The 21,234-nt window shown below is 52.2% G+C and overlaps 8 protein-coding genes across 8 annotated transcripts; 5 read left to right on the forward strand and 3 right to left on the reverse strand.

Annotated features, from left to right (window-relative positions):
• Positions 1–2,303: 2,303 nt before the first annotated feature.
• Positions 2,304–3,434, forward strand: AtWU_07541 (ER lumen protein-retaining receptor; the record flags this gene model as incomplete). The annotated part of the gene is made up of 3 exons (XM_035502650.1): positions 2,304–2,403; positions 2,466–2,752; positions 2,814–3,434. The coding sequence occupies 3 exons, from the start codon at positions 2,304–2,306 to the stop codon at positions 3,432–3,434; spliced, it is 1,008 nt and encodes a 335-aa protein (XP_035358543.1).
• A 2,717-nt stretch (positions 3,435–6,151) lies between these two features.
• AtWU_07542 (uncharacterized protein) lies at positions 6,152–7,342 on the forward strand (the record flags this gene model as incomplete). Its single annotated transcript, XM_035502651.1, has 4 exons — positions 6,152–6,277; positions 6,333–6,974; positions 7,035–7,100; positions 7,160–7,342. The coding sequence occupies 4 exons, from the start codon at positions 6,152–6,154 to the stop codon at positions 7,340–7,342; spliced, it is 1,017 nt and encodes a 338-aa protein (XP_035358544.1).
• A 1,241-nt stretch (positions 7,343–8,583) lies between these two features.
• On the reverse strand, positions 8,584–9,935 carry AtWU_07543 (putative translation factor pelota; the record flags this gene model as incomplete). Its single annotated transcript, XM_035502652.1, has 3 exons — positions 8,584–9,237; positions 9,311–9,799; positions 9,858–9,935. 3 exons carry the CDS (start codon positions 9,933–9,935, stop codon positions 8,584–8,586), a joined length of 1,221 nt encoding a protein of 406 aa, XP_035358545.1.
• Positions 9,936–10,764: 829 nt separating this feature from the next.
• Positions 10,765–11,952, forward strand: AtWU_07544 (aldo/keto reductase family protein; the record flags this gene model as incomplete). Its single annotated transcript, XM_035502653.1, has 6 exons — positions 10,765–10,833; positions 10,906–10,916; positions 10,981–11,038; positions 11,104–11,288; positions 11,353–11,722; positions 11,797–11,952. The coding sequence occupies 6 exons, from the start codon at positions 10,765–10,767 to the stop codon at positions 11,950–11,952; spliced, it is 849 nt and encodes a 282-aa protein (XP_035358546.1).
• Positions 11,953–12,296: 344 nt separating this feature from the next.
• Positions 12,297–13,121, forward strand: AtWU_07545 (uncharacterized protein; the record flags this gene model as incomplete). The annotated part of the gene is made up of 1 exon (XM_035502654.1): positions 12,297–13,121. The coding sequence occupies one exon, from the start codon at positions 12,297–12,299 to the stop codon at positions 13,119–13,121; it is 825 nt and encodes a 274-aa protein (XP_035358547.1).
• Positions 13,122–13,543: 422 nt separating this feature from the next.
• Positions 13,544–14,401, forward strand: AtWU_07546 (alpha/beta fold hydrolase; the record flags this gene model as incomplete). Its single annotated transcript, XM_035502655.1, has 2 exons — positions 13,544–13,973; positions 14,040–14,401. 2 exons carry the CDS (start codon positions 13,544–13,546, stop codon positions 14,399–14,401), a joined length of 792 nt encoding a protein of 263 aa, XP_035358548.1.
• A 245-nt stretch (positions 14,402–14,646) lies between these two features.
• On the reverse strand, positions 14,647–15,710 carry AtWU_07547 (intradiol ring-cleavage dioxygenase; the record flags this gene model as incomplete). Its single annotated transcript, XM_035502656.1, has 4 exons — positions 14,647–14,835; positions 14,901–14,968; positions 15,039–15,409; positions 15,469–15,710. 4 exons carry the CDS (start codon positions 15,708–15,710, stop codon positions 14,647–14,649), a joined length of 870 nt encoding a protein of 289 aa, XP_035358549.1.
• Positions 15,711–16,117: 407 nt separating this feature from the next.
• AtWU_07548 (uncharacterized protein) lies at positions 16,118–20,579 on the reverse strand (the record flags this gene model as incomplete). The annotated part of the gene is made up of 6 exons (XM_035502657.1): positions 16,118–16,945; positions 17,014–17,154; positions 17,577–18,799; positions 18,847–18,939; positions 18,984–19,973; positions 20,030–20,579. 6 exons carry the CDS (start codon positions 20,577–20,579, stop codon positions 16,118–16,120), a joined length of 3,825 nt encoding a protein of 1,274 aa, XP_035358550.1.
• Positions 20,580–21,234: the final 655 nt, after the last annotated feature.

Here is a 21,234-nt window from a genome sequence, read left to right on the forward strand (position 1 = left end):
ATAAGTACGGACGCTGCGATTAAAGCCAAGTACTTTCTCAAAAGTTATAGATGTGAGCCGATCCTCAGTTCCTCATGTCTTCTCCGCTTATCCCATACATTCCCACTTAATCAAGCAACCAACCAATGATGTTATCTTTTTCTTCGCTTTAACTAATAGGATATGTATACAGCCTTCACCGACAGCTTCTTCCTATATTTAGCCGCAATAGCAGAACTTTTGAACTTGTCACTTCTTCCTTATGGAGTACATTCACAGTGAGTCGGGGGGGGGGGCACATTCTTCATCTTTGTTAAGATCATGACCATAGCTGGATGTCCTTGAAGAAAATGATAATATTCCTAGATAGACATCTCTCAGGAAAGGAGAGTTCGGAATTTCAGCTCGCTGATCCAGATAAGGCCGAAGTTTTGCGGCAGACTACTGCTCATAACTAAATTCGACCAATACCTCACACGGTCGATCAACGATCTTTGATCCAGCTATCCCAACATTCTGCTCAGTCTTTCTTACTAGCTCCAGTGTCTTTTCCTGAAGTATGGTTGAGATGAGGTGACTTCACGTACAAGCTAGAATCAAGGAATGTTCTCCCAGCATGGGTCACCACTTTGAAGCTTAGAAGCATAAACCGGTGCGTAAATTTCCATGTCCATTACAAGGTTTGCCTTTCACTAGATCTGGAGAACCCATAAGGGCGGGTACTGATATATCCTAGTGAATAGCCAGTTGTCCGTCTGAGTTTCATGTGAGCTGAATTGTGAAGTTAGGCGACAAAGCAAGGAAAGGACAGAGCCAGCACTCGATTACACCATTCGGGGTTTCCTAGCTGTTGTATCCAAGTCAAGAGTGCCAAAATCTGATACTCTCAAGAGACAGATTCGACAATACACCCCATTTACAAGATCTTTCCTTTCCTTGCTTGCGCCGGCTCTAACGCTCTTCACACACTTGGTGCTCTATCTTGCTAGTATAAAGTCATCGAACTGTCTAAAGAGCATCAGCCCCGACCGTCAACTATTCTATTAGCTCAGAAGTTTCCGACATGATAATCGCGGAGTTCTACTCCATACGCGGTGGCACCTTTACCCCGCTCTTCGTCTCCTATGCACAGCATACGCAGCGTGCGAATGGAGTGGCAGTGAGCTAAATACTGCTGCCGCATTAGCCACCGCCAGAGTCACGATTATTGGTCTGCTAGCTACCTGGGATGAGAAGGCATTTGGATATACAAGGGTGCAACAATATCTACTCGTCAGTGTCGGTTCGGGTGTGACTAGGCTGGCGCAATGGTCTGTCCAGACCATTCACCCCGGAGCTAGAAATGCGCCTCAACTCCTTCAGCTTCGAGGCAGCTGTGGGCAAAGGAGCGCATCATTGAAAAGAGTATAGAGGTTGAATTACCCGCCAACCCACAGTATCTACAGCAAGCATTCATCAAGTGGATTTGCACAGTTGATGGCAGACTAAACGTTAGGGAGGGGTCTGTAGTGGCCTGAAGTGAATAAGTAGTATTCGGCTCGTATCCCCTAACTTGTTCTCTGCCAATTATTGTTTACAGGAGATTCTGTTATGGAAGTAGCGGGGTTAATTCTTGACATTTGATAGGCATTGCCATGGAGAGACAGCTTTGTGGCTTCCCGGCGCTGTTAGATATCATGTTACTAGACGGCCTACTGTTTGCTGGGGCAAATTTATCAAAGCCTACAGGTAGACCCTAGCGTGTACTGCTTCACCCAAGCCAGCGATGTCTTGTACCATTTCTGTTCTGACAGAACGGATATAAAAGGTGGACAGGGCGTCCTGACGTCATCAGGAGAGATAACTACACAGTGACACAAGCGTCCACTGTACGCCGGTGGTCACGTGAGGACACGCGGCACGGGGCCCCCAGGTGCAGGTGGATCCCGTCGGTGACGGTGAGCTCTCCCTTGGTTGAGACCAGATAAGGCGGAAGCTCACAGGTTGACGCGGCCAGTGCAGGTCCATGACAATTAGACCGCTCATCACTGCTACATCAGCTCTTGTCGTGGCATCTTCAGCCTCTTTAAGACCAGTGTGCTTGGTCTTCCAACCTCGCAATCTCTCGCATTGACCGCATTGTCATACAGCGGCCGACAACCTACGTTACCCGACCGGGTCTCTGGGTTGATTAACGGAGCACGGTCCACACGAGGACCATCGAGGACCATCTCTCACGAACTTGCTAGATCATCTTGATGGTGCTCTAGAAAGTGGGTTGCAGGGCGATTCCACCGTGAAAGCTGCTTGACAAGCTTTCTCTTTATATATACTCTTTATTAACCATGCTGAACCTCAATATCTTCCGGCTACTGGCCGATCTCTCCCATATCTCCTCCAAATGTGTCTTGATATGGGCTATCCATCGAAATAAGAGTGCAGAAGGTCCGTATGATAGATTGCATCATTGCAGTGTGCTGCGAGCTAAGCATTGTTTCACATAATAGGAGTCTCCCTTCTGACGCAGATGCTCTATGCTTTGGTGTTCGTGACTCGTTATCTCGACCTTTTCTCGAAGGCAGGATGGAGGCACTTCTATCTCGTATTCTTCAAGCTATTCTATATAATCTCCTCGTTCTACGTCATATACCTGATGATGAGAGTATTTCCCCGGACACGGGAAAGGGAGCGAGCCTGGAAGATGGCTATAATCTCGGTCGCCCTATCTCTGGTTCTGGCACCCATATCCATTGTCATCTTTTATCGTGGTTATCCCGATAGATGGTTCACAGAGGTAAGTTGCATGGCCCGCATTGGCCTGTTGATCTCGCTAACCGAATCATGATGATATGCAGACTTGCTGGACCTTCTCGATCATCTTAGAGTCCGTCTGTGTTCTCCCTCAATTGTTGCTCCTGCGCCAAACGACCGTTCCAACAGTCATCGATTCATACTACCTGCTTATGCTGGGCTCCTACCGCGCCTTCTATATTCTCAATTGGCTTGTACGGGGACTGGGCTCTGAGGGTCACTGGGACGTGATTGCAGACCTCTACGGTGTCATCCAGACGGCTTTCTACGTTGATTTTGCCTGGGTTTACTATACCCGCCAACGTGTGAAGCTCCGAAATGGCGGAGTTGTTGACTCGGAAGATTTCCGCCACAGCTGGCTAGTGAGCAAGATCCTGAACTTCCGGCAGCGGAGGAGTGCAGATGAGGAGCAAAATCTAAATGAGGAGGACGTGGAGGACGAGGAGGTCGCTGGTGGCGGTAGACCAAGGAACAACCGCTGGGGAGCAAGAGGGATCTCCGTCTCGGCCGACGATACGCTGGGAAACCATCGTGGGACAGGCCAAGATGAGAGTCTAGAAGGATTCTTAGAAGATGAAGAAGACGACGATGACAATAATGGGTACCCTGTTAACGGGGGCGCTCATCCGAAGCAGTCAACCGGGGTAACGGGCAGTCACGAATGAACTGTCTGCCCTTAATCCCCATATATAGAAACCCTGCTGCAGATCAGCCGGTTTTGGTTACACGGCTCATTGTCCTCGTGGCATTATATACTTCCCTAGGGCTCGTTCTCCCCTTTCGCTACTTTCATGGCCTCTTTCCTTTATTACTCGGGTTCTTGTTTGCATGGAATTTCTCTCACGTCATCAAAGTTTTCACAATCTCAAATTATTTCTTTTTTGGAAATGTAGTAATGCAAAATGGGTCCAAACTGAATTAAGACACGGAGATTTTGGATGCCAGTTCACCCGTTGCTGACGGTTAGATCATCCATGATTCAGTGGCAGGGTTGATTACTAGATGAGATCATCCCCCAGCATCCGAGGGGGCTATAGGTGAAACACAGGTGAGAACGACCCCATCGTTTCAGGACTGCAACCAGCCATTGCTGCGCCTGCCCATAGCCACAGCTCCTCGTGTGGGCATTGGACCATCGAAGAGGAACCCAGGTAAAAGGGGAAAGACGAGAGGGAAGAACGAAGGGGCCAATTTGAGGGCAAAAAACGCCTAGGCGACAACCTTGCCCTCATTCGGCAAATCCGGCATTGACCGACATCCTCCTGCTCTTGATCAGATCCGCGCCCGGTCCAAAATAGATCATTACTAGTGTTAGCGCGCGAGCCTGAGGATGGGCCTTTTTTGTCTTCTCTTCGTTCATGAAGGGGAAATAGTGGGATTGATGACAAGGTGGCATCCACTAACCCTGAGGGGAAACTGAGAAACCCAGTGACATCACGTGGATGCGCCCCGGGGGCCCCGATCGTTCGACTCGCTGAAAGAATGAAGATCATCCACATGGCGGTGATGTGCGCAAACCGACAGTGAGAGGGGCCTCGATGACACGCCGGTCAGAAGGCCGTTCCATAGGGCCAAATCCCTCGCGGACGCCGAAAGGAAATCCAGCATGAAAATCTTGCGCGAAGTGCACTAAGCGAATTCCAGAACAAGACGGCCTCCCCGAGCAAACCGGCGATTCCTTAGGCGCCAGTGCCATGGCGGGAATCTCCGGACTGGAATAATGGTTGGAGATGGACGTTCCTGTGAAGCAACTCGCAGGTCTGGAGAGGACCACCCCATCCATCCTCATCTCATCTGGCGCGTAACTCACCTTTCCCTTCGGGGACACGTGGCTTTGGTTGAACGCAGGTAGCCGGCAGGATGAGCACTGGACCGATCATATCTTAACCTGCTGGATCCAGGGGGACAGCCTTCCCGGCACCCGCGCATGAGTGGACTGAAATGGGGAGAGACCATACATTATGGCCGTTCATTACGGGCCTGGCGGATGGCTTTGGTGGTCAGCTCGACTCCGTAGGGCGATTGCACTAGTCCGATCGCAAAACCACAACAAGCATGTCTCCCCATGTCTGTCAGACAAGCCCGCCAGCCTAGCCTAGTCCAGTCCGTTCTGATCCACCGGGATTTGCAGCCGCAGCGACGGAGAAGCGCTTAATGGCCTATCTTTCCGTGCTACCCCTGCTCATAGAGCTTCCTTGATGCTCTCCTCCGGTTTTGCTGGTGACCGTGTTTCCTCCACAGCTTTCCGAACAGGATTTAGTTGCGTCCGGCTAACAAAGCACCAGAATCCTGGCTTATGACCTACCGTTGTTGGGGCTGCGTCTAGTAGCTTGTCAATTCGTCTTCTCTTGGCCGCTCTCACCCTCCATCTCCACCTTCCGTAGCGGCTAGGAAACTGGCGATGCGTTCATCTGCCGTTCGGAGACTTTCTGGTGTATTTTTTCCACGCTTTTTGACGGATTTGTAGTCATTTAATTATTTGTTATTATACTTTCTCCATTTTGCGATCCTTTACCCGGGATTTTCTTATCCGCTAGGCTTTCTCCGTTGGACTTGACCATTAGCAGAACTGTCAGCTCCAGCGCTAACCCACTGATTGCCATTTGATATGGACTATGGGCGGTTCGCTAAAGTGTCGGTTTTTGTCACTCTTTCCATGGCATTACCCATTCGACAGTGCCCACATCAGGGATCCAGTACATCGGAACTAAGATCGCAGCAGGTACTGCCTTGTTCTTGAGTAACATGGGTGGGCCTGGGAATGCAAAAGTCTGAGCCCCGGGGGGGTTTGGGGGCTGGATTGTCTCCCTTCTCATGTCATGTCAAGAGATGAGAAATTATTTCTCTCTCCTCCCCTGCCCCTCTAGAAAATGGAGCCATCCGCCTGGAATCAGCGGGCGCTTAAATGCAGGCGCATGGTCATACCTACAACCTCTGATTGCGATTCAATTTTTGCGGCACAGTGAAAGTGGGCGGTACCTACCATGTTCACTAGAGCTCTCTAAGCCCGATCACCAAAGGCTTCACACTTCTGGCCTGCCTTGCGAGGCATTTTGTCTTTCATTGATATCTCCTACTCGAGTATATGAACCCACACGCACGTCCATTAAACTTCTACTCTATCCTTCCACATTTCACATCAAAAGCAATCTTTGCCTTTTCACCTGACGATTACGACTTGTGAAGAACTATAATTCTTTTCTATCTGACTCATTCTGAAGAAGCCTTCTTAATCTCTCTACTCGTTCATTCGTCCAGCTTAATCATCTATTAGTCTCCTTGCCACTGCTGGCGGTTTGCCCTCTTGCGTGTTTCATCCACGTTACATTCCTTCCACAACAACAGCCCCTGCATCATTTGCAACCGCACGCTGGCCTTCACAATGTATCCCCAGACACCCATCGGATATTCGGCGCCATTGGTGTTCAGCCATGGTGGCTCGAACCCCGGAGATGGACTTGACGAGTACTATGCCAGCATGCAGCCTCAGTGGACCGCACTCGATACTGTATGTTGTATTCAGATTTATTGGATCGCCACTTGCTAACTATTCCGGCATATAGTCACCTTATACCGGTGTTAGCAATCCTTATACTACCGCAGCAGCTTTCCCGACTGGTGCCATCTTGACTCCGATCAGCCTTCCGGATAGTTCCTTCAGACCAAGCCCCGTGCTCAGTCATCACTCACAAGAATTTCACTACAACGTTCCCGAGTCTGTCCCACCACAAGGCCTAGGCATCACCGCACCCTTCCCCAGCAGTTTCCCCCGTACTGTCACCGCAGGTCTGGGGCATACCTCAGAGGAACCGGACTTTGGCTTCAGCGAAGCTATCCTGTCACCTCAACCGCCACCCGCGAAGAGGGTCCGACGTGGGCCCAAGCAGGCGGTCACACCCCGAGAAGCACCGGTTACAATACTACCTAATCCTGAAGGGCTGCAGCGCATGGAACAAGAGCGACGACAAGGGGCAGCCGACGCTCAAAACAGTCAAAGGCCCCGGGCTCCGGGTCGGGGGAGGCGAGACCCGCAAGCTGAGGAGGAAGACGCATTTGTGGAGAGGCTTCGGGAGCAGAATCTAGCCTGGAAAGTGATCCGGGAGATGTTCCGGAACAAGTTCCACAAGGATGCCTCGGAGGCGCGTCTACAAATGCGCATGTTGCGGCGACGGAAGGAGCGATTGGCACGGTGGGATGAGAATGATGTGAGTACGTGCGCCCAAGCAGTCGCAAATTGTCAACTAATTAACGATCAAGTCATCCAGATCCGACTGCTCATAAGAGCGCGGGAGTACTGGGAGCATGAGAAATACAACGTGATTGCACAGAAGGTGAGTCCCTAGTGCAACCTTGGCCCAATGGACACTTGCTAATTAGATTACGAATCTAGATGAAGGAGTTCGGAGCGGGACCGTACACCCCAGAGCAATGTGAAGCCCAATTGCGATACCTCGATGCACAGAACCGGGAGCGTAGCACTGGTCCGCGAACACGAATACCTGATCCTCAGCCATCGCGAAAGCGATCATGGTCAAAGGTGGCCTCCAGTGTGGCCAGTGGTAGTACGAAGTAGCATTTGTGGTTTTTTGGGAATGTACTTTTTTGACTTTTTTTTTCTGGGAGGGATGTTGAAGCGCATTATGGATTCCTTTGGGGCTTTCTTTTTTTTTGTTGGGGGAAATTACACGCAAGGATGATTGTTTACGTCTGGATGAGTTTCTTTGTTTACTTGGATATACCCTGTGACCGATTGCATGCGAATGACATATTTCTGGATAATTTTTGAGCAACGTGAATCTCAAATCATGGACTTCGAGAGAGCGTCTCCCGACATTGGGAGAGAAAGCGAGCACGCCAATCAAGGACGGGCCTTGCTCTGGACGCTAATGCGACGGACAAAGAGACGAAGCCAGCGTCGTACAGCCCCTAGGGAGTTTCCCAGCTGCTAAGCGATCACAATTAAACTTTCAGGCCATCTAACGGCTGAAGATCAGCTCGACTAAGGGCCCAGCTAGCCTCTTTTGGTGGGAGATAGGCTGCATCTCCAGAGGTCAGTTCTTAGCCGCCAGCAGCCCCAAGCCACACGACAGCTGGAGGACGTCGGTCCCTATGAAAGAGCCGCCGGGCTGATCCTCCACACGCTTACGTACAGATACATGTTGCCTAGCAGCTGCCTAACTGGTGATGTTTTAGGAGGAATGCAGTCAGTGACTCAAGCAGTCTGGACCGGGTAGAAAACTACTCGGCTAAGTTTAGCCTGGTGTTACCGGCCAATGCAATGACATGCTCTGCCATGCCATGCACATGTACATGTACATGCACCTTTCAGCCGCAGCAGCAGGGATTGTCAACTTCTTCCCACGGCGCTGGTTTTACCGCCTGCTTTGGCTTCTCGGGGATAAGACTAGTGTTCATGGCACAGCTATCTTGCGCACGCCGATGACAACATGATCGTCTGCCTAGCATCTAATTGAATTGCCTTCCGTCAAATCCTGCCGTTGATTCTGCGCCAGCATGGCGGCGCACAGGATTTCCAGAATCAAGCGCCAGGAATGGTTACTGCGCTTCTAGTGTCGCTGTCGTCTTCCAACCCCTCAGCGGGCGGGCTTGCTGAATGTTGTACACGTCTTTGCCGTTGCATTCATTCCGTTCGGACCTTCTCCGGGTTCTTGAATGATAAGCGTCTTAGACACACTAGCTATGAGAGTCGTGCATTCGTTCAACGTTACGGGGGCTAGACACCCAGCATCAGGGTTTACGAGAGGAAGGGAGTAGCAGCAGGTGCCCGGGCTGTGCACACCCGAAACATAGGCTCTAATGGTCGTCCTCCCCCTCCTCTTCTATATCCTCATCTATTATAGGGAACGTCAACAGGGCTGCGACCCCTCCTAGCCCATCAAGTCGCCTTCCACTCTCATGGTCGGAGCTAAGCACTCGCACCTCACCACCCTCGACATCCCGTACCCGATCTACCAGCGATACCCAGCGTTTGCGCTCCGCCACATCCTGTGACCTGAACAGCCGATTGGAGATGATCAGCACGCCGCCACCGCGGCCAACGGCACCCTGGTCGACAGCGAATTCAACCTCGCGGGGACCATATGTCGCTTTGTTGGTTTCTTTGCGGAGCTGGTCGAGAAAGTCGTCCATGAGCTTTGTCTCGCGCGCGTACTTGGTATCGGCAAGGATGGTCTTCACAGCTGGCGACTGCAGCACTTCCGCTAGCGAGTGCAGATAACCGGAAGCCGAGTGTACAACCACAATACTGGGTAGGAGGCGTTTAAGTGCCGGGGTCGAAGTGGATGCCTGCGACTGGATGTACTTCTGGAATCCGGAGGCCACGAAGCCTGGCGATGCAAGGAGAACCGGTCGAACGGTCTCGCTGCTGGTGAGTGAAGCCGAACTGGTGTTGAATTCCAGCTGGCGCAGCAGCGTATCGAGTGTAACCTGGAAGAATTTCGACATACCCTTTCCCCACCCCAACCTGTCAGCATACACAAACAACCCCAACACGGAGACAGATAATCATGGTACAACCCACCTTATCATGATCACCCCCGCCATGCCGTTTCCTGGGCACGGACATCTCAATCTTCTGCTTTAGGATAGTCTGAAACTGCCCAATAAAGCAAATATGCGCCAACCCTTCCTGCATCACCACGGCCACGGCCTCCGCCCTCCGTTGTCCCCCTTCATCTACCGCATCCTTCAACATCTGCACCGCGATACTGTCCCATCCGACGCCCTCACCGTCCGCTCCAACTTCCTTTTCTAGCGTAAAGTTCCGATTCAGCTCGAGATCGAGCGTATGGTGTTGTCCGATCTTCGTATGGGCCGTCTCGTTCACAATTGTCCCGCTAACATGTAGCTGCGAGCTCTGCGGATCGAAATCAAGGTTCTTAACGCGGATCTCGAGCGTCAAGTGGACTCGAGCTGAGCTAGTAGAACCGGTTTCCTGAGTTGTGGTGACACGACGGATAGCACTGGCGCGGAGGAGATCGTTCGGCCGGATGAGGTTGTATGCGTGCCACTGAAGCCGTTAGTTAGACAAAGAGCTACCCCTCAACCAGGAACAGAGTATACCGTACCATGTCCTCAGGCTCCTCAGGACACAAGGTCACCGTTCCGGAGCCATTGTGCTCAATTTTGTTCTTGATGAGACGCATCTTGGCTGTAGAGCAGCAGGGTTCCTCGCACGGCGGGGTAATGTTTTGGTAACTGGGACAGACAGCCTCGCGTGGTAGCAGATGTCTTTCAGTACGTTAATTATATGCTGAGTAGTCAGATACCTCCTAAGCAGTATCAAAACCACTCAAAGATATAGATAGGTAAAATCGTCACCGTCTCCGACGAACAAATCCCTCCTTCCAATCAGGCTCTGGATGATGACGACCAAACTGACTTGCGGGCGGCAGCCTCAGGCCAGGACCACCCACCAGCTGCGGGACCGTCCCAAAGCGGACTAGCGATGTTGTGTCATCTGACCGAGGCTTGACTATCGATAAGAGGCGGAACCCTAAGACCTAAGCCCTGGTCGGAGATAAGATGATCAGATAATAATTATCCCAGTGGGTTGATGTATCATAGTGGGTATGTCTATCCGATGAACATCATAGCAGAGACTGAGTCTGAAGACTGCTCATCTCCACAGATCAAAATTGTCAGGCATATAGCATCAAATAGTATCAAATACGAAAATTGGAATTAGCACACCACACCGGACCCTCTAAACCCGAATTCTTCCATCTCCGCTCGTACGTACTAACTTAAACCCCCATGCCCTTCTTGACGTGGGGCGGAATGAGCGGCATTACTTTGATAATGGTTCATTTCCCGGGTTGAGGGGGGTACCTTAGGCTCCGGTGGAGGATATAAATTAGTCTCGTATTTCTTCTTGTTGGGTAATTGGCATTCTAGTCTAGCGTTTGCTCCGAATCACCTTTGCATACACCTTTCTCTCACCAAGAATAATAGAAACAGGATATACTGAGCAAAATGTCCCTCTCACTACAATCGACCAAGAAAATGGTCTCGGGGTATGAGATACCTGTTCTCGGATATGGTGTGAGTAGCCCTCTCTTATTTGTCTTCATCTACAGATCAAGGTCTCAACTAAAGTGTGAATCGATTATATAGGTCTATAAAACGTGCATCCCTACTCACCCCTACCATCCTAACCCAAGCCACCTCATCAATTAACTCGTTGAACAGTCCCCCCGACGTCACCGAATCCGTAACCCTCAAAGCACTGGAACTCGGATACCGTCATGTACGCACACCACCCCCAGCCCCTCTCCAACATCACCCAACTAACGTGGGAAACATGATTACTAGATCGACAGCGCTCAACTCTACAACAACGAAGCCGAATGCGCCCTCGCCATCAGCCGCTCCAACATCCCACGTTCCCAAATCTTCTACACGACCAAGATCCCCACCACGCACATGTCCTACGAGAAAGCCAAAGAAGCGATCGAGTCTAGTCTAGCAGCTGCCACGGGATTGGGGTATATCGATCTGTACGTCCATCCCCTACTTTTACGATTTTACATCCAGATGCTAATAACAGCGGGGATAATGTAGAATGCTCCTCCACGCCCCCTACGGCGGGCGCAGCGGCCGACTCGGCGCATGGCGCGCCCTCGTCGAAGCGCAAGCAGCAGGGAAGATCCGCTCGCTGGGGGTATCGAATTACGGGATCCGGCATCTAGAGGAGCTGGAGGAGTATATTCGGGGCGGAGGGGGCGGGGAGATCTCCGTCGGGCAGTATGAGATCCATCCGTGGTGTGCGCGGGAGGATATTGTGGGTTGGTTGAGGAAGAGGGGGGCGGTGGTGGAGGCGTATGCGCCGCTTGTGCAGGCGAAGAGAATGCAGGAGCCGGTTTTGAGGAGGTTGGCGAGTAAGTATGGGAAGAGTGAGGCGCAGGTTTTGGTGAGGTGGAGTTTGCAGAAGGTGAGTTCTCTTTCTTTCTTCCTTTCTTTGTGTATGGGTGTTAAAGATGCTAATCGCGAGGTGTATGTGTGTAGGGATACGTGCCGCTGCCTAAATCTGTGACCGAGTCGAGAATCGTGGAGAATTCGCAGGTGTTTGATTTCGAGCTGTCCGCGGAGGATATGGAGGAGTTGCAGACGACGGAGTATGCGCCTGTTAGTTGGGATCCGGCGAGGGATTCGAAGTTGTAGATGAACACTCTAGACAAGGTGGGGTTAGTCGCTGAATGGAAGTTAGTATGAATAGAGCGAGACAATAGTGAACGGAAACAAAGCAGACAACAATAACCAAGATAAGAGTCAAACGGGGTAAACAAGCGGTGATCCAATCTCGGCACAACATATCCCCGTCGCGGCCTCCTTCCGCATTCCACCCCAACTACGGAGTACATACAAACTATAATCAACAACATCGATCGATAATACCTACGACACACCCATGGCCTCTCCACAATAACCTCCTTTCCTTCCTCTACGACAAGACATGCCTCCTCACCCTCAAATGTCTCCTCCTCACTCCCCGACCATCCCCCAAAATGCCCTCCTCCCCCAGCAAGCGCATCATCCTCGAAAAGTCCCGCACCGTGCGCCGCCGGTACCAGCGCAGCAACAAACGCTTTCAATTCACGGCATCGCAGATTGCGCGCATCGAGCGCGAACAAGAGCGCGAGAAACGCGCCCAGCAGCTGCGCGACAAGGAGAAGAAACGAGTCGCGAATAAGAAGAAGAAAGCGGAGAAAGAGGCGCGCGATAGAGAGGAACGCAGGAGATTAGGGCGCATGGGGTTGCCGGATCCGAATGCGCCCGTGCCGCCGTCGAGTCAGCCTTTGTTGTTTAATTTCATTAAGAGGAAGGATGGGGAGGAGGGGGAGAGTAGCAATGGTGGTGGGGATACAGAGGTAGATGAGGGTGGGGATACGGAGGTGGATGAGGATCTTTTGGAGGATTTGGAGGCCGTTGTTGATGCTGCTGAAGCTGAGGCTGATGGCTTGGATTTGGATTTGGGTTTGGATACTGGGGATGAAGGGGAGGGGGAGGGCGGGGATCATGGGGATGAGGCTACGGGTTGCGATCAGGGTGATAATGAGGGTGAACAGCAGGTCCGGGCTAAAGAGGAGGATGAGTTCTCTGACTGTTCTATCTTTTATGATGAGGATATCATTAAAGAGGCGGGAAATACTACTGCGCCGGATCAAGCTGCGTTGCACGATAAGCCGGAGGCTCAGCCGGAGAACCAACCCCACCCCTCAACTGCCGACTCCTTCCAAGACGACACGGCACTCCTCCTCGAAGAATACGGGCATGAATTCGAAATAGACGAAGAATTCGAGCAAGCACTGGTTGCGCTGGATGCCGTGTGATCCGAACGAATACTTTATAGTATATGGCAGATAAACAAAGCGCTTCCGACCCGAAGGCGATCCGCCTGTCGGATAGCGACGCCCCTCGTCGGCTCGGGCGGTGATAAGCGGGCGGCTTGCCTCCCCGCCACGAAGCCGTCGATCCGACGGATTCACCACGGTGAGAGAAAGGGTGAATATGGGTAAGCTGTATTGGCATGCAGCGGATGCAGTGCGAGGAAAGATGAATATCGGAAAGGAAAAGTCATGGTGGAAAGCGAGACCAAAAAGTTGAGGCCACAGCTCCTCCCCGCACATGACGTCGGCCAGAAGAGCTAGATGCATATCCGATCGATCGAACATCTCCGGCAAGCATCTCCCCTCTCAACATTCCCTCCTCTCACTTTCACAATCCATTGGAAACCCACATCAGAAGAGACACCATGCCGACCCTCACCGTCAACAACCACCAAATCTACTACGCCGACACCCACCCGGACGGTGCTCCGGCCACCGGCCAAACCATCATATTCATCCACGGCCTGGGCTCGTCGCAGAACTACTACTTTCCGGTCCTCCCATACCTAAGTAACCACCGCTGCATCACCCTCGATACCTACGGCTCAGCCAGATCCACATACACCGGCGACGCCATCAGCATCGCCTCCATCGCATCCGATGTCATCGGGGTCCTCGACGCCCTACAAGTGCCCAAGGCCGTGGCCGTCGGCCACTCCATGGGCGGGCTGGTAGTAACCCTGCTCGGCGCACAATACAGCGACCGCATATCAGGCGTCGTCGCTATTGGACCTACCCACCCGTCCGAGAAGCTCGCAGAGGTGATGACGCAGCGCAGCGAGACAGTGTTAAAGGGTGAGCAGGACCAACCAACCAATTAGCAAGCAAGCAAACCAGTCATCAAACTAACATTTCTCCCAGCCGGCATGGAACCAATGGCAAACACCATCCCCAACGGAGCAACCGGCACCCGCAGCTCCGCACTCGTCAAGTCGTTCATTCGTGAATTGATCATCGGACAGAACCCCAAGGGTTACGCGGCGCTGTGTCTGGCGATTGCTAATGCGCCGGTGATTGATTACTCGAAGGTCACGGCGCCGTATCTGCTGATTGCGGGTGAGGAGGATAAGTCTGCGTCGATGGAGGGGTGCGAGCATATTCATGCGGGTGTGTCGAGTGCGCAGAAGAAGTTGGAGGTGTTGAGGGGGGTGGGACATTGGCATTGTGTGGAGGCGCCGGAGGAGGTGGGAGGGCTTATTGGGGGGTTTGTGCAGACTTTGTAGACTGTTTGGGTGAGATGTTATCATGTGAATTCTATACATAGAGTATGAGCTTGGTATGCTTAGATATCTGACGAAGCTACACTACGAAACATGACCAAATCACTCTACATAGTACTAAACCATCGAATTGAAGAATATCATAGAACCATTTTGATAGACAATCGCTCATACCATACAATTTACCACAAATCATAGCACCAAAATATAAATAAAAAAAATAATATATACTATGAAAGTAAAATAGATCAGTTCGCCGGCGCCCGCACCAACTTAACATCATAGTTCAACTCAAGACCAGCTTGAGGATCACCCTTGCGAGGCACGAAATCCACAATCAACGAATCCTTGACAGCAAACACCGAGTCATTAGTCAGGTATTTATCCTTGGAATCGAAGATTTGCGTCGTGAGGGGCTTGTAGCCGTCGTATGTAGCCTGCCATCACCATACCTATTAGCAAGACCAACCAAAATATGAAAGGGGGAGGGAGATAAACGTACAATAATATGAATATGCGCGGGCCTAAACGGATGTCTATCCATCAATTCGAGCAGCTTTCCAGCGGGACCTATTCCCAACAACCACCATAATTAGCCAACCACCCACAAAAACCGACAATAAGAATAAAGGGATCTCACCATCATCAGGAACAGGATACGGCGTCGGCCTCAAACAATAAAAGCTATACCTCCCCTGCTCATCTGTCTTGAACTTCCCACGGAGATTAAACTCCTCTTGCTGGGGATCCTGCTGCTCATACAACCCATTCGTACTAGCCTGCCAGACCTCCACCGTGGCGCCGACAAGCGGCTTCTTAGTCTCAAAGTCCACGACTTGGCCGTGCATGAATGCCATTTCGCCCTCGCCATTGGGCGGCGGGGTCAGTACAATGTTCGCGCCGTTCTCGCGGTAGGGTGTGTCGGCGCGGAAGAATGGGCCTAGGATGGCGGTTGCGGTGGGGGCGTCGGGGGCTTCGGAGGCGAGGGTGTAGGTGATTTCGTCTACTAGACTGTAGATTCTCTATTAGTATAGGTTTGTGGGGAGGGGGTTTGGTAAAGGGTATCATACGACTCCAATCCGATAACATCACAAACAAGCTGTCCCTCATTCCGCTTATCATCGCTCATTTGACCAGCCCAGTTGAGGAGCTTCACGCCGGCCATCCATTCATCGACGGTGAGTTCGTTTTCGCGCGCGTAGTCGTGGACGTGGCGGATTAGACCGGTCATTAGTTGGCGGAAGCGCGGGGTCGTTTTTGGACCCATGCTGTTGATGACGTTGTCGGTGAAGTTGGGGTCGAAGCGCGGCATTTTGGATACTTTTTTTTCTTTTATTGTGTTCTTTGTTGGGTATGTGTAGTGTATATGAGGGGTGTATGGGTATAAGAGAGGAGAGAGTTGAGGGGAATTAGTAGAGTTAAACTAAGATGAATGGTGGTGCTTGGTGGTTTATATAGTAGTAACTAGTTAAGTACTAAATAAGTTACTACTTAGTAGGGTAATTGTTAATGGATCCCCCGGATTCGCTGTCGCTGGTCGGAAAGCCCTCTTAGGCTCTGATCGGATGGACTTTTCCGATGGTCTTCCCCGCACGCTTCGGATGTTACTTTGTATGTCAATGTTTGGTTCAGATGATTCCCCACGCCGGATTGATCAATTGCCTGATGGTTGCATACGATTTATCCACCATTATATGCACATACTAACTAAGTATGAAATTAAGAATGATGTTTTCCCGTCGGACCCCCCTTCTTCTTCCCTCCCTTTTGCGCCCATTCCGACGGCCACTCCTGCACCACCTGTCCACGTTCCCAAATCTTGCCCATCTTGCGCTCCACCACCACATCCACAAACTCCAATGGCACTACCTTCTCTCCCCCATCCCCATCCCCATCCTTATTTACAGTCAACCCCTCACTAAGCACCACCCCATTCTCACTCCTCCAAAACGGACATCCCGCACTCAACGCCTTCTCCAAATCCACATAAATCAACACCTGCGCATCCCTCCGCATCCCCGAAATAACCTGTCCCGGCGCGGCCACCGCATTCCCCGCCAACACATCCTCCACTGCTGGTCCCGTCGCAAAATGCACCTGGTTGCGGCCCATGCAGCGGAGTCCGCCGGAGGAGAAGATGGCTGGCCATGCGGAGTGGAAGGTGCCGTGGACGACGGTGCGCGGGAGTTTGTCTTTGTCTGAGAGGGAGAGTTTTTCGAGGAGGTGGGCCGCTTCGACAGTCTTGATGCTGTGGCCTTGTGTGGCGCGGATGAGGTAGTGGGAGGGGTTGGGGTCGGTGGTGGTTGCGGCGAGGGCGGTAGTTGTGGTGGTTGTGTCGGTGGATTCTTGTGATTCAGGTTCTGTTTCAGTTTCTGTACTGGTGGTTTCTGTAGATGTAGATGTAGGAGTTGCCTCTGTAGCGGCTGGTGTAGGTTGGGTTGTAGAGGGGGTGTATAGCAGCGCGAATCGCTTCTTATCGGAGTTTGCGACGGCGTCGACGATCTCGGGGAAGGTCACTTTGAGAGATTTGAGTTTGCGCCATGCTAGCTATATATCGTAGTTCATATTAGCTGGGAAGTTATTCTTGGGGCATGGCTCTGCTGTGGAAGACGCACCACATCAGATACATTGGCGTAGCCTTGCGCATCTATCGGGAGGCCTTCTTTTTCGGCGGCGTGACGGAGAAGCAGGCTCAGTGCTTTCGATACCGTGACGGCGCGGCTGGCGGGAGGACGACCTTTAGGCATGATGACTTTCTGAGAGAGCGAATCAAGCGTAACTGGGAAATTGGAAATGAGAATGAAGTGGGATGGAGTGTCAATGAGATGTGCGGAGGGAAGATGGAGGGGCTCGGCGGAACTTTTCCACCTCCGCGGGCCCACTTATGCTCCCCGATATCTACTATCTCATTCACGATCTTATTCACTCTATCACATGAATGATATACAGTTAACTATAGTACAGTTAATGATGATTCAATATACTATTAATGCTTCCCACCCATCTATCTCTAATTATACTCCAGGCATCGACATAAATTATCAAACACCGCGAAATGGGTATATCACAAAACGCATCCCTCTGAATCAAACAATCCCATAACCTGATCCCATCCGTATACTCATCCCAAGTAGGATCACCGATCACAAATACAACTACACTCCGCCACCGGACACACCTTATGCCGCGCAAACCATTCCCGCGCATGATGCGCATGGAACCCGTGGTTGCAATTAATGCAGAACACAATAAATCTCCGCATCAGTTCCGTCTCAGACGGTCGTCGTCCCGCCGCATCTGCCGCCACACAAGCCTTGGACATCGGGTCCGGCGCTCCCAGCCACAGCGTGCATACTCCACACCGTGGCATATGGCGCCCGCAGCGTGGACACACTGTGCCGGACATGGCGGCGCTGCCGAGGGGATTGCCAGGCGTTGGGTGTGTGACTTCGCCCGTCACCGAGGGGGTCAGTTGTGAGGAAGCGTCGTGCTGTGTGAGCGGTCGTGTGCAGTAGTTGCAGGTGAGACTGACTTGTTGGCGGGGCGGGTCGACCAGTTTGCGTCCGTCCCAGGTGACGGCGAACTTGCGGGAGCCGACGTCGAAGCGTGCGCGCTCGAGTTGCAATTTCCATGCGTTGATCTGCTGGCGGTAGGTCTCGCGCCAGGATTCGAAGCGGGCGCGGTCGGGTGAGTTGTTGATGAAGCGGGGGACGGTGTGGCTCATTGCTAGTACGGCCGTTTGGATGTCGTGGAACTTGTTGATGTACGATTGGAAGAGGTCCATGGCGGAATGGTTGAGTCCGGTCAGCAGGATGCCTTCGATGTCGCCTTGCTGGACGGCTGTGGTGGTGGTTTCGTGAAGATAGCTTGTCAGGTCGTCGTCCGGGAGCCAGCGCAGCGCTACCTCGATCCGGTATCTGAGCGGAAGAGTGGTCTCCTGGATGACAGAACGCCAGTCGCCCTTGCTCACGAGCGCGAGAATTGCTCGCGCGTAGGGGTCGGTGAGCTCCTTGGCAATCTCAGCGCAAGTGTCTTCCCAGTCTGCGTCGGTGTCGCCTTTCGCGGCTCCCGCGATGGCCATGGCGAGGAGTTTATGAGCCTGTGTGGGCTCGTGGCTCCGCAGAGCCAGGTACGCGAGTTTCGCTTCGTCTTGGAACATGGCCAGCGCAGCGGCCTTGGTGTGCTGCTTGTCAGCGGACAATGTCTTGACCAACTCTTCCAGCTCCCGGTGCGATTGCGCTGCGCCGCAAAGTCGCAGGCACAGCCGGCGATGTTCGGGGTATTCGGTCTCGCAGCCTTTCGTCTCGGGGAGGTTGAGCTGATCTTGAACCAGTTCCACGATGGTTTCGTGAATGTCAGATGCCGGGTTGCCACCGACTCGTCGGTTATTGAGACTCTCTCCTGTTGGAGTTAGCCATGCACGTACTCCAGGAAACCAGACTACCTACCTAAATCGTTGTTCCAGACATCGTAAACGCCCAGGTAATTCAGATCTAGCCCGTTGATAATCATAGATTCATTGCTAGAGTCGGAGCGTGCACCTACTGCAATTAGTACATCCCGTGATACTCGTTTCCGCACTTACGTTCAGCCCAATCCCAGAAGCCTTGCAGCCATGGGTCATCAGCAAGGATCTTCTTATTCCGTGCCTCGTCAAACAGATAGCCTTCTTTGCAGCGAAACCGGTTCACCGACAACAGAGTCAGAGCATCCTTCACAGGCAGCTGACCGCCCAAGGTCCCCAACGACAAAGCATGTTCCCTCGCCTCACGGCTCGACAAAGGCGTGGCTGGCCGATTGCCGGCCCGACGTCCTTTCTGCGAAGTCTGCCCATTCGAATCAGACTCTGCTCGTTCGCGGACTTCCTCCACCATCTCCGAAATGCTCAAGCCGTGACTGGACTGGGGATTGATCGCTCGGAAGTCAGAATCCTCATCCGAAGTGCCCCATACCAAGGTCCCTTGCGACGAAAGCCGCACGGGTGGCGCTGGAGGCTTTGCGGTGAGAATATTCACCTCATCGTTCCCGGAAATCGTAATGGCGCTGGGCTCATTGCCCGGACTCATATTAAGAAAGTCAAATGCCACAACCCTGTCCTTCTCATCGTATCCCCGAGACGGATGGTTGTACGGCGTAACAACATCTCTGACGTGCTTAGTATAAATCTGCTCGGGGTAGTTCCTCGCCGAGCCCTGACCCAGAGTCTCATCCATAGACGAGCGCATCTCCTCGTCCAGATACTCCTTGACAATGTCGTAGGTTTTGAAATGCCCCGTATTGGACAGCACACCCAGACAGCCCCTCTTGGTCCTAGAGAAGCGCAAACTCCAGATAGTCGACTTGGGCGCAATGACATTCCCAAACTCCAGCGACGGTCCCAGCTGGCTCGTCTCCAGGGCATTTGCCGGTCCAACAGCGGGCGTAATGAAGCGCGACCCAATGCGCCGATCCCAGATACAGATAGTCGGATCATTAGTGGCCTGACAAGAAGCGATATAATTCTCATCAAGCCAGTCAATAGCCACATTATGCACACAGCGCGTGGGAAACTGCAGCGACGGGTTTCCAGGTCCCTCTGCTTCAATCAGCATCCACCACCCACCTCACTAAGAAATCAAAGAGGGGACTCACCTCTCAAATCATAAATCCTCACAAACTGCCCCTTCACCCCCGTAACCAACGTATCCGGCTGATCACTAAAGAACTTGACACTAGTAATAGGTTCCGAACTGGCCAACTTCCTCAACGGCTCCACAAACCCCTTAACAGCCTTACTCGCCAACCTCTGATTAACATCCCAGATATTCAAACAGAAGTCATTGCGCACCCGGTCCAGCCCCGCAGCCAGCAACCCATGCGTACTAAACGCAACCGCATTACAGTACCGCTGATGTCGAATCGGAAACGAGTACGATTCCTGACTATCGCTCTTCATGCGCAGAATCGTCGCATCCCCGGACGACTGGCCCACCGCGACTAACGATTCATCCACCGGTGACCAATCGAATGCCCGGAACGCGGGCACTTTCGTATGCGTCGCTAGCTCTTCATGCTCCAGACGACCTCCCCGCTCATATGAGGTTACCTTGCACAATCGGAAGGCTTTTCCCGTCACGTCCACGGAGAGGAAGCGTTGTTCGCCTGTCGTGGAGGTGGGGGACCACCGGATGGCTTTTTCCATTTTATTTTTTTCCCTTGATATTTCCCTTTTTGGGGGGGAGGGAAACTTATGGTGTGGGTTTGTGATCTGTCCGCTTTTGTGTGTGGTTTGTTGGGTGCCCACTTCTCTCACACTCACTCACTTACGCCGCCGTCGCCCCTGTGTTCTGGACTGGGGACTGGGGCTGGGCTGGGCTGGGCTAGGCTGGGAGGGCTTCGTCGCAGATGCGACTGGACCGGTCACCAACTGAGATGTGATTTCAGCCGCGCGAATCTGATCTGTCACTGCCCATCGGTGGGGGATTATTCCTTTTTTCTTTGGTTTCAAAATATCAATCGCACATCAGGAAGACCAGTCTAGCCCAAATAGACAGCAATCATGGGAGTAGTCCTTGCTCCTGCCTTTGCAAGGTAGTAATGATATAGAGGAAGTGTAAGAGGAACAGTAGTTCAATCCATATCCTTGAAATGCGGCGCGCGTCATGGGACTATCCCCGCGCTGATTGGCCAATCTCGCCTTGCTGCAATCCGGGGCAGCTTTTTTCCCGGCCCGACAGATGATCCGACCATTATCACTTTTTCAAAATAATATTCCAATAAAATTAATTGCAGACAATTTACCATCAGCCTCTCCCCTTCTTTTCCTCTCACTCAGACCGCACCCCGGAAAGAGAAAA

Source organism: Aspergillus tubingensis (assembly GCF_013340325.1).
Source record: "Aspergillus tubingensis WU-2223L DNA, scaffold_8, whole genome shotgun sequence".
Classification (NCBI taxonomy): domain Eukaryota; kingdom Fungi; phylum Ascomycota; class Eurotiomycetes; order Eurotiales; family Aspergillaceae; genus Aspergillus; species Aspergillus tubingensis.